Below are 12100 nucleotides of genomic sequence, written 5' to 3' on the forward strand. Positions count from 1 at the left end.
TTCCAAAGATGCATTCACATTTTATTGCTGCACCCAAGACAAACAACATGTTACCAAACAATTCTGGCCCCATTTTTTGCATCAGTTGCACATAAAACTTTTCTTTTCATTTTTACAGCTGCACTAACTTAAGGGTGCATACAATGAAGAAACAGCTTCAAAATGGACTTTTCCTGTGCCTGCTACACCTTACTGAGCTCCATTTTGGGACTAAAGAAAGGTAGTGACCAAGCAAGAGGGTAGTGCAAAAGAGACTATGACTGACAAGCACTTGCTGCAAAACTTGAAGCCAGCATGAGACACTTTCTCCTAATCTGTACAAAAGATACTCCAAAGTTAGAGACTACGCACTAATAATAGAATTTCTTGAGCTGTTTGGAAACAAGCGGCCACCGCCACATGGAAATTAAGTCTGCGGGCTGCCAGTCACCACCAGATAATCCGCATATTTTGGGCATGTCAGCTGGGGCTGTTAAAAGGGCAGAGCTGTTCAAGATAGTGGTCTCTACTTTTAAGGCTTAAAGCTTCTCAGAAGGTAGCTGCTGGTTCCACATTCTCAGTTTTTCTCTCATTCCTGGATATAATTAGTAGAGTGCCTATGTTTCTACCTCTGTACACGCTCCACCTCAGATCTCATTACTAGAAAAGGTGGTTTTCCATTGTACTTCAAGGCCACAGCAACTAGCTCACCAATGGTAACAGGTCAGAAGAGTTTCCAATTCTAGACTTACTTCCCTATCCTTACTGACAGAAAAAAATGGCAATTGCTCACACAGGTGAAGCTATTAAGATCAAGGGCAGCAGCATTCCCCTTTTCTTTTGGAGGGGACCCAGCTTGTTCCATCTTGACAAAGCTTTTTAGTAGACATAAATTGTTCAAAAGAATTACTATTTTAGCAATTGCAGAATGTCAGGAGAATCTGTGGCAAATGCTTGAGAACAAACAGTTAAGAATGACAGGAAACATCAAGCAACCCCGCTTTCAAGGGCTACTTACAGGACAGCGTGGCAGGAGCACAGAGAATAACTATATCCCCAATACTCTTTATTTTCTCCCACAACCATATAGAAAGACTGTGCAGTCTCTATTACTTACTCAGTTGTCTCAGTAATAGATAGCAGAACAAAAGGAAAACCTAAACCAGAGTATCTATTAATAGGGAAGTTCCCATTGACAGTTTTCTTGTTACGGCTGAAAGTAAGCTGCAAAAGTGTAAGATTGCTGAGAGGAGTAAGCACTTAAGTAGGTCTTAGTTAAAACTCCACCTCATATTAGAGTAGCATTCTTTTCCTTTAAACTGCTACAAAGAATCCTTGTGCACAGTAAACACTACTCTTCATAACAAAATTTGTTTTCTTCTGTAGATATTAACCAAGGGATAAAAGAAATGCAGAGCCACATTCAGGCCCATGTGTTAAGAGATGCCTATTTAAAGTCCTGTCTCAAACTACTGCTGAAGAGAAGGGAGGGTGTTTTGATTTTTCAAATTTGACACTTAAGCAATTACATCACAGAATTCAAGAACCAATTTCAAACTGAGTATTTAAAAGGCTGATTAACTCAGGAAATGACAAGCCTGAGACCAGGCATTAGAAATTGCTGCTCATTTTGTTGCCTTGGGCCCCTAGATGCCATATATAAAACCTCCTTAGAGGCTGACAATAGCTTATCAGTCTTACTGCAAAAGTAAGAAATGGTAGAGTAACACACTAGATTTTCATAGTTAAACAGTTTGTGATTTAACCAACACTACTGTATACAGAAATAAATCTCAGAAGGACAATCATATTAAAACCTGAAGAGCAGTACTTCAAAGTGCAGGACTTAACAGTTTGGGATGAGAATAATTATAAATACATATAAGCATAGAACTAAATGAAGGTACTACTTTGAGACGGTGATAAACTCTTATTTTACACATCCATAAAATAGTACTATCAGACAAGCAGAAGACTCAAGATACAGCAACACAACAGTAAAAGTATTAAGCTCAAGGATCTGCGTTACGATGGTAGTATAGTTTCAGCCTATCCACTAAGATCTCTTCTCACTCATTTTGAACTTTATCAGTTGCTACAAACCATTACCTTTAAATAACTGTTAACATTAGTGCTGAAACAAAATTCAAATATCATACAGATTTCTTGGCAAACAATCAGGCTTTTTTCACCTCTCATCCCATTCCAAGATGTATTGTCTTCTAGAAAGTAAAATTCACAAATGATGGAGAAAAGTTACTGTACAAAGATGCAGAAGTTAAAGTTCACAAAAAGACCGATCAACATAATTAGACAGAGGTTTGCTTGTAGTTCTTCGTATCCAAGACTTTCTTGCCACACATTGAGCAGATGCCTATAAGCACACAAAAGGTGCATAAGTTATTTGAAAGTCATTAAAGTTTTGTTCAAAAGCATAGTTCTGTTTTTGTAAAGATCTTTTTCAAAAAATAATCATCAATGAAAGCTCATTAAAAAAAAACTGTGTACTTTCTCACCAGATACTGCAAATTCAAAAGTAGCAATGTCTTCTAACACAAATTAGTATTTGCAGAAAATGTCTACATACCTCCACTTAAAAAAAATAAAGGTCTATTTTGAGAGCACATAAAAATGCCTGAAGCCTCCACATTTTACTGAAATACTCAAACAGAGCCAAGAAAGGCTCCTATCTGGCAAAGAGGTAAAAATGTCATGTTATTAAACTTTGTAAGTCCTGTAGTCAAACTGAGGCCCAGGATGGACAGAAAGCAATGAGGCTAAGAAAATTTATTCACCCACATAAGCTCACTCCTAAATGAAAGACTAACAAGTGGGAAACTTCAGGCAATTGAGAAAGCTGGCAATAGAGTTTCATGTAATTAAGCTATTTACAGAGAATTGCACACCAAGAATACATGAGAACTGAAGAACAGATGACCACTGCTGTCCTAGGGGACTTTGATCTAAGACTGAAGAGCAGCAAGCAGAAAAACTAGAGCAAGGAAAAAGTATACAAGTTTGGAGTTTATACAAGTTTGGAGTTCTTTTTGGTGGGGGGGGGGGGAAGGGGGGGGTGCAGGGGATGTTTGGTTTTTTTCTTTTGCTGGTCTGAATATTTCCTGCATTCTGTCTAAAACAGAAAGGTGCCAAGTCTCTTGTCTGGGAGGGCAACATATTCTTTTACAAGACTATGCATCAGCAGATGAAAAAACATCAAGTGACAACTACACTTGTTGCCTCACCCCAAGTCATGTGCTTTCATATATTGACATCATGATACTGGACACACATCTAACAGTCTATTAGGAAAGATAACAGCAGGAAATGTACCACATGATTTATTCAGGAGTGCAAAACCCAGCCCACAGGCTGTTAACTCCAGGTCTAAAGAGAGGAGTAATAAATTTTGGAATGTTGAATAGTCTCTAGATTTCAGAGGTACACAACAGTTGAAGCACTAAGTCATAAGACCATACCTGTTTCAAGAAACACATCACAACCATGGTTTTTGATGGTCAGAACTAGAACCTAAAGCAGTCAAAGTTCTGACTTTTATGAAGAGATCGGTTTCTTCCCAGATAGATACATGAGCAGAAAAAGGAGAAGTCCTGAAGCCCACCCAAACCAACTATAAATTTAAGAATGAACAAGGTTCCCTCATAGGGAATTCAGGGAGCCACCTGGTGAGCATCCAGCAAAGAGAAAAAACACCAGTCCTACAGCAGGCTGCTAAATCACTAACACGCTGCACAGCTGTAAAAGAATTAATGTCATTTCATAAACATTTACTACTGGTTAGATGTGCCTCTACAGCTAAGAACTGGTTTGGTCCATGTCTGTGCTATATGGACTTTTTGGAATTAATGACATAACTGAGTTCATGCTGATGCTTTTTCCTCAGGGAATTACAAGCTTGGGCCTCCCTTTTGCTTACCTACTCAAATTCACAAGACTGGTAAAACTTTTATATCCTTAATGCTCAACTTCTATATCATGTTTGCTTGAAATTGTTCAAAAGTTCCTTGAGGAAAACGAAAAGCAATTTTTAATAAACCTAAAGGTTTGTTGTGAATACAGGAGACAGAAAGCTTCCAGATAGAAGCAGAATTTCAGTGTAGCTGTTCATACATGATTTATAAGTGCAGAAAGATTTTACATATTATATACTACACAGTGCAATAGCCTGCTTTCTAGGGATAAAGATTTAATTCTTTTCAATTTTTAGTTGCAGCTTAAGCCAAGCTTGACTTACAATGCAAGAAGCACACTCACAATTCAGGCACAAAGACATCCATGAGTATAATTTGCCTTCAAAGGCACTTTATTAACTCTTTTCATAACAGAATCTGTTTTTCCCTTTGCCTTTTATTCCCCAAGTATTCTATTTTTGTTAGGTTAGTCTATTACTTTACCAAGATCAGAAGCTCTTTGAGGCTAGTATTTAGAATTTTAGATTTAGCTATTATAAATGGGAGAGGGTAGAAAGGAGAAAAGGGACTGCATCAAGCAATTGACTTTTACAGAATCTCTTTTTTTATATACTAAGAAAAAAAAAATCAAGCTTGCTATAGATGACAGTTTTCTATGCAATTACCAAGACAGAGGTTACAGTTATTCTTTCAGTTCTACTGCTTTAGAAATCAGAACCATTTTAGAAGAAGCATCATAGAACAACTTCGGTTGGAAGGGATCTCTGGCAGTCTCTAGCCCAATCCTGGCCCACTCAAAGCCCAGCCAACCGGGATTAGGAGGCTCATGGTCTTTCAAGTTGAGCTCTGAACATCTCCAACTGAGATTCTGCAACCTGAGTCCCTGTTGCAATATTTGACCACCCTCACAGTGGAAGTTTTTTCCTTATATCTTATTAGAATGTCCTCCATTCTCACCTCTGTCCACTGCCTCTTATTCTATCACTGTGCACCTCAGAGAAGATCCTGGCTTCATCTTCTCTATACCCTCCCATTAGTAGCTGAAGATAGCAATTAAATCTCATCTTAGCCTTCTCTTTGTAAGGCCAAACAAGTTCCACTTACTCACTAGTTTCAAAGCAAATTAGGGTAATTCAACACTCAGTGAATCTCACCTTTTTTATAGGCACATCCTTGACAATAGTGAGACCCTGGCTGATGGACAGAACTCTTACAAATCCGACATATTGCAAATTTGTTCTTTCCATAAGGATCAAACCTGAGGAAAAGAAGAAAGGAAACATACTGTATTTATACAGTAATTTATGAAGTAAATTTATAACGTATTTATGAAGTAAAGTAGTTCCACTACCTCATTGTAAAAAGTCTAAACCAGAGACCACAAACAGAAATTCCAGGGGAAACTATGATTTAGAAAAGGGACATACAAAGATTGTTTCGAATAGGGTGCATTCAAAGTCTACAGAAAGCCTCCCACAACCTTGTAAGCAGAGGTTTCCTCCATTATGAAAACAAAATGTGTCTTTTTATTAAGATACTAGACTATTTTGAGCTAAACACCTACCAGCAATGGCTTGCCCCCTGTGCAGAGAATAAACTAAACCTTGCAGAAGGTAATAAAATGGCCCCCAGACATTAAATATTGCTGAAGAGACTGTAGAGGTAGTCTTTGCAAGAAAGTAAGTCTTTCCAGCTTCTCTTCTAATATGAACATCAAACTTAACATTCAATTTTTGTGAGGACAACAATAATATATTTCATCTAGCAGAAAGCACCCATAAAATATGCAAGAAACATGCTTTTACTAAGCATTTACTAATAACATGCTACAATCCCCACAAACAATTTTAAAAACAAAGTATATTTTGGCCATGATTTGAGTAGCTGCCCAGTTGCGCAGGAAATAGGTCTTAATCACAGCACACTGACTTTTTTAGCCAAGTAAAATCAGGTTTAAACACTAACCTTGCCTTCTTTGAAGTCAAAGCCTTATTTTCATTCAGTTTTCGGCCACCGCTTTCTACAAAAGAAAAATTAAAAAGCAGGTTTCCCAGCTTCAATCATGTTTGGGAAAAGCTTAGTTTACAAGTTTTACGCATTTGTAAATGAAGTCAGAAAGAGATGTAAAGCATATAACACAATATTAGAGCACAGAACAACAGAATCCCTTATATTATGTTCTATTTGTGTATTATCACTCTACATGGGTCAGGGGTGGGGGGTGGGGGTGGAGAGAACTCAGCCAGATTTGGCACTGAAAAGCTCAAGGCAAGTAAATGCCCAATGGATTAAGTTAACATGCTAAGGAAACTACAGCACGTAAAAAACAATCAAACCAAACAGAGTAGCTATTACCGTTCTTAGCCTTACGACTGAATGACGACATAGGTGCACAAGTGGCTTTAAGATACCTGAACGAGAAGTGTTAAAACCTCCCCAAAATTCAAAGTACCTGTCGTGTTTCTTGCACCATCCTTCCACGTATCAGGTGTAATTACCGTACCGAGTTTTTTCTCGCCTACACGAGGAAACACACGCACAAAGAAGAAAAGCTAAAGCTGACTTGCGCGAACACCGGCAAACAGTACCGCCTGCCGGGCACTCGACACCTCGGCACGGGCCGCAAGCCCGCCCCGCCCCGCAACAACAACAACAACAGCCGCCGCCGCCGCCGCCGCCGCCGCCGCCGCCGCCGCCGCCGCCCCCCGGCCCCAATCCCAATCTCGGCCCCGGCCCCACTCACACTTCTCGCACACCATGGCGGGCTCCGAAAACAACAAACCGCCGCTTCCGGTCACGCGCCCCGGAAGTGACGCGCACGCCAGGCTTCCGTTGCGCCGCGGCGGAGCGACGCGCCGGTAAGAGCAGGCCCGGCCCCTTCCATCTTCCTTCCCCCCTGTCCGGCCCCTGGTCTCGGCCGCCGCCGCCGCCCTGCCGGGTGTCGCTGAGAGAAGCCCTGTCCGTACGGGGGGCCAAGGCGCGCCGCTCTGCCCACCGCGGCATTTCCGTGGGGCGGCGGGAGGCCGCGTAGCTCGCCCGGCTTTTGGATGTGGGCGGTGCGATCAGGGGTCGCGCTGCCGCGTGGGGTTTCGTTTCGTTTCGTTTTGAATGAATGACGCTCCTCTGCCACCAAATATCCTCTTCGCCCCCAGACCGAGTCCGGAGTTTTGCCTCGCGTGTTTCAGCTAGGAAAAACACCCCTGACTGGAGCCTCTGGTGCGTTTCGGTAGCTGAGGAAGGCTTGCTTTCTTGCAGGTGGCTGGTTACTAGAGAGCACAATGAAAGAAGCAGAAATAAAGAGGCTCTTGGCTACAAACCTACTCTGTGTTTTTTCAGTTATTCTAACAACAACTGTGCCGGCTTTCTTCTTGGACAGCTTCTCGGTTTTGGGAACACACCTCACCTGGCTGTGTGTCTGTTCTGTTTCCGTTAGTGCCCTTAACATAGTCTTGTATTTAATCCTCAAACCAAATCCATTTCCCAAGAGAAGATCCTTTGCCTACAAGGTAAGATTTTTATTCTTAAATTACTACCAGGCAGTACTGAGGGGAAGCTGAATTCTTCTATTGAAATAATCTCATGTGAAAGAGAAAACAAGTTACAATTTTAGGCGGTGAAACCTTGTTTTCCATGAATGAGCTGAGAATTTTTCCAGTATTTTCACAGTGTTTTCTCTACCTGTAAATAATCTGTACAGGTGAATGATTCCTTGCCTTTCCTTTGCCTTCTCAATATGTTGTGGCTTGTAGTCTCAGCCCTTTGCTTGCTGGCAAAAATCAGGGCAAATCTGAATGGGTGCAGGAAGAGACACTTTTCTTCTGAGTAGTTAGAAGTTACTAATAACTAAAGGAAGAAAAACTTAAAAAAAAAAAACACTACGGGTGATAAAATAGAAAACGAAGAGCTCACTAAAATTTAAACCAAGTTGGCAAATTTTAAAATATGAGGTGGAAAAGCATTGAAATGGTTACATTTCCTTGAACAACTAAATCTGCATACAGAAGCATTCAAACCTGTGATAAATGTTTATAGTTATCATTTGTAACAGAAGCATTAAAGGTATGAATCCCAATAAAATACTTCTAAACAGAGCAAATTTGGAGCAGCACTCAACTTCTCCAGGAGTGGTGGAATACAAATGCATTCAGAAGTCAGCTGGGTAGTTTGTGCTCCCCACTTGCTGAATCAAACAAAATTTAATGCCCTCGAACAGTGATTCTTAAAAAGTTATGCAAGTCAAGCACCCTTGAAAGTAATAACTTTGCCTGTAAAGCTTTTATCTAATCTTACTGACTGAAGGGGGAGTGAAATATACAAAATCATTATGGAAAACAAGCATTTTAACCACCTGCAATTTAGAAAAAACAAAGCAGGCTTCAGCTTTTAGGTGAGATTTCATCCCAAGTAGTATAGGAATATCAAAAAAAAAAAAAAAAAAAGTTTTCAGGTGGGACTATGAGCTTTCATTGGTGAACAGTTTACCAAATGGCCATGTTTCTGTATGATATAGTGGGTACCTAGAAACTGTTGTTTACATTCATGAAAAATTATATGCATTTTGTAGCTTTAGAAAGTCATGGACATTTCTCAAAAGGATTTAGACTTGAAGATAGCAGTTTCAAAATGCAGTGTATGTTATTTCATGTAGTTTTAAGTATTATATTTGATTCTGAATATCTTTTATATAAATTACATGCTTTCTTCTTTCTAAATAGTTTTGTACATTCTGTGAAAGATGCTTTTTAAACAAATGGATATAATGCTGAAATGTAAAACAGAAACAAATATGCAATACATTTTTTTTTTCTGTTGTTATTTCCAATTATTTTTGTAGGTTTGGTTTATAATAGTATGATATATGAAAAGATGTTTAGATTGGAGTGTAATCATGTTTTTAATTAATGATTTAAAGTATTAAACGTGGGGAAAGCTGTCAGAAAATACACCAGGATATAATCATACTGTGCTGTAGTTGAAATTAAATATCTAAGGAAATAGGTACAGTGAGGTGCTGCTGATAAGATACTGACTATATACATTGTTCATTGTTCTCTTTTCTTTTGAAATGTTATTCTGATATTTCATTGCTCTTTTTTAGATATCCAGATTTCTAAAATGCTGTGTATACTTTTTCATGTCTTGCATACTATTTCATGCGATTGTTGTTCTTTATGGAGCTCCTCTTATTGAGTAAGTCGGAAGAACCTTTCTTTCTCTAAATGCTTTAAGGGGCAATTCTTCTTGCAGATATTGGTATAAGTACTTAAGTATTGCCTGGTACTTTGAGAGTTAAAGGATAACCTCCTGGCTAGGGGAGGAAGAGTGGCTATTTTTCATAGAAGCTGGCTTTTACAATTTTTATATATTTGGAGATGTACAAATACAGACATACGTTAAACGTGTATGTCATATATATGGTTACAAACATTTTCCAAGTTTCATTTAGTCATTTTTCTATTAAGACTCTAAAATGTGTCTCTCTCGTATCTTTCATCCTTTTCATATTAGTATTTTAATTGTTAGGGGCGATTTCAAAAAAAGGGGGCTGCTTCACGTCTCTCCTAGCTGATTTGTGAGAGAGGCGATAAATTACTGAATAGTGGTAACATCATGTGGCTTGGTTTCATGGTTGCTTCCACTAAGTCGAACTAGAAAGATATAGAACAATAAAGTAAAGATCTGGGTGTACTTCAATTAGAAAGTAACCTTCTTTGTAAGGTATTGCTGTGTTTGTTAAAATGTTACAGGAATTGAATATTTAAAATAAGCTGCTACATTTCAGACTTTGTTGTGATAATAAAGAATTCTTGGAAATTTAGAATTCTTTCCATCTTTCTTTTCTGTTCTGCAGAGTAAGAAGAAAACCTTTTTTTTCTTTACATGAATTTAAGAAAAAATGCATGCTTTCAAGTTGATCTAGTGTTTTTTCCTAACTGTTGGAACTCTTATAAAGTTAGCAATTCTACCTCCATTAATTTTGTTGTATTCCTTCTTTGTAGGTCAGTGACTGAGACATTTTTGTTTGCAGTTCTCCTGTCTACCTTTACTACTTTACAATGCTTGTGTGTGCTGGGACCAAACATTCAAGCATGGATACGGGTATTTAGTAAAACTGGGTAAGTTCTATTTTAAGTTTTCTCTGTTTTTACCCATGGAAGAAATAGATGGAGCTGCCATAAACGATATATCGTGGAGTTTCCTGTAAAGCAAATAAAACATCCTGAATGATAGCTTATTTTTGCATTCATAATTAAGGGGTTGTGAAAGTTTTTCTGGCAAAGAAAACTATTTTCTATTTTGAAGATATTACTGATTTAGAAAACTGGCTTTTTATTTCTGGTCCAGAGTTTAAATCTTACTTTAGATGCATTTGAAAGAAGTAAAGTTTCAAATGAGCATTTGACTGGTTTCAAACCATTGTATATTCTAGTATGATGATTGTCAAATAAAGAAGAGATCTGTGGATAAACTCTAAAGGGAGCATGATTACACATGATATGGTAGTACCCTCATAAACGCAGCTTTTAAAGTAGGAATAGCAAGGCAAAACAAATATTATTCTAATGATATCTTTAACTTGAATATAATTGTAAAAATAATATGTAATTTACGGTGGTCTTAAGCATGTAATCCTTATCCACACTCTTTCAAATTTCAAAGAAAGCTGTTTTCAGTGTCAGTTTTCTAGCATTAATTTTTTTAAGAGTATGTTTAAAGTAAAGTATGCCTTTTTTACTTATTGAAAGCCATGATATCGGCACGTATCAAGGATAATGTATTTTTCAGAAGTATTCTGTCTCTGCTACCCTTTTTCACCCATTAAATAACAGGGTTGTTGAAAGACTGGAACTCTGAAACATAAAAAAGCCCCGCATATGCTTGTAGTTCTAATAATAACATGTTAGTATTAATGCCCTTGTAATGTGTCCTAAGAGTGAAGTCTAATCTCAAACGAAAGTAAAAAAGTTGTATAACCCTGCTGGCCTAAGGAGTTACTTTTGATTTAAACTTGTGTAGACAAATCCAAAAATAGGCTTTTTCCAATAGTTTAATGTATTGGCTTTTGCAGTATATCAGTTTTCAGCTTACTGAAAAATATCTTGAATCTTCACTCAAGTCAGTTATGCTAGTTTTTTATTTTCAATTTAAGGAGTGAATAGAGTAATAGAAATGACACCTTGTAAGAATTTAATAACAACATGGAGTGTTTTAGCCAGAACAAATTATTGTTGATTCACTTAGTTGTGTCTGGAATTTTGCATCTGGACATAACAGGTGCATTTAAGTGACAAATGTTTGACAGCAGTCTCCCTTTGTGCCAGGATAGATTTTGAATACATGTTAATTTATTTCTTTCCTAGTTTGGTTTTAGTATTACTTCAGCATAATTATTGCATGGGAAGCAGGAGTTGTCTTGTTTTGACATTTTTATTATGACAGCTTGCACATACTACTTGCTTCCTAGTGAGCCATGCAATGTTATCTGAATAAAATGCTTATTTAATGTAATGGTGTTTACTTAGACTAGCCTCCGCATGAAAGTAGACTAGAAATAAATACCGTAGGAATTTTTTATGCATTGTAGCAAGCTGCTCCTTTAAAAAAATAATTCTGTAGTTTTTCGTTTCACTGTATGAACAAGTTGGAGTCAGAAATGAGCTGAGTGTAGGCATGACTTATTCGCAGGTTGTGTCCCCTCACTTAACCACACAGAAAGAGGTGAGACTCATTAGTGAAGGTAATGGACGGTGAGGTAAGATCAATGAGCCTGTTTGCTTTGGAAAAATTCAATGAATTGAATTGCACTGGGACAACAAGTTGGAAAGTCTGAGAGTATAGCTTAGAACAAAAGAGGAATTTGTTTAAAAACAAAGACTCAGAACAAGTTTAGACTTAAGTAAGCATCAGCATTTATTTTTGTTATTCTTATTTTCCTGTGCAGTGTTTATAAGATCAAGGTGTGTTTTTGTCCTTACAGAAAAAGAAATCTAGAAAGAGAACAGTTTCTTTTAATGTATCAGGTATAAAAAAAAGTGAAAGATGTTAATTTTATTCAGCTATTGCTTTGTATAGTTTTGAAAAATTTCTGCTATTTTTAAGGTGATCTAGGATGAAAAATGGATGTGCATAGTATTTTCTCACAAGACTACTCAAAGTTACATTCAAGTAACTTTTTATATATAATCCGTTGC

At 37.7% G+C, this 12100-nt stretch overlaps 2 protein-coding genes across 2 annotated transcripts in view; one reads left to right on the forward strand and one right to left on the reverse strand.

The window, feature by feature from the left end:
* Nucleotides 1-6722, reverse strand: CRIPT (CXXC repeat containing interactor of PDZ3 domain). Its single transcript, XM_026121194.2, has 5 exons — nucleotides 6652-6722; nucleotides 6361-6426; nucleotides 5874-5928; nucleotides 5063-5166; nucleotides 1-2353 (listed from the first exon to the last, which is right to left on the reverse strand). The coding sequence occupies exons 1-5, from the start codon at nucleotides 6665-6667 to the stop codon at nucleotides 2289-2291; spliced, it is 306 nt and encodes a 101-aa protein (XP_025976979.1). The 5' UTR covers nucleotides 6668-6722; the 3' UTR covers nucleotides 1-2288.
* The window catches only part of PIGF (phosphatidylinositol glycan anchor biosynthesis class F), a 24296-nt gene continuing 18890 nt past the window's right edge, over nucleotides 6695-12100 (forward strand). The window contains exons 1-4 of the mRNA XM_026121195.2: nucleotides 6695-6766; nucleotides 7164-7414; nucleotides 9007-9098; nucleotides 9908-10024. Coding sequence (XP_025976980.1) covers nucleotides 7187-7414; nucleotides 9007-9098; nucleotides 9908-10024 — 437 coding nt within the window. The 5' untranslated portion in view covers nucleotides 6695-6766; nucleotides 7164-7186. The remainder of the gene's footprint in view (nucleotides 6767-7163; nucleotides 7415-9006; nucleotides 9099-9907; nucleotides 10025-12100) is intronic.

The sequence above is a fragment of the Dromaius novaehollandiae genome, chromosome 3, assembly GCF_036370855.1.
Source record: "Dromaius novaehollandiae isolate bDroNov1 chromosome 3, bDroNov1.hap1, whole genome shotgun sequence".
In the NCBI taxonomy this organism is placed as follows: domain Eukaryota; kingdom Metazoa; phylum Chordata; class Aves; order Casuariiformes; family Dromaiidae; genus Dromaius; species Dromaius novaehollandiae.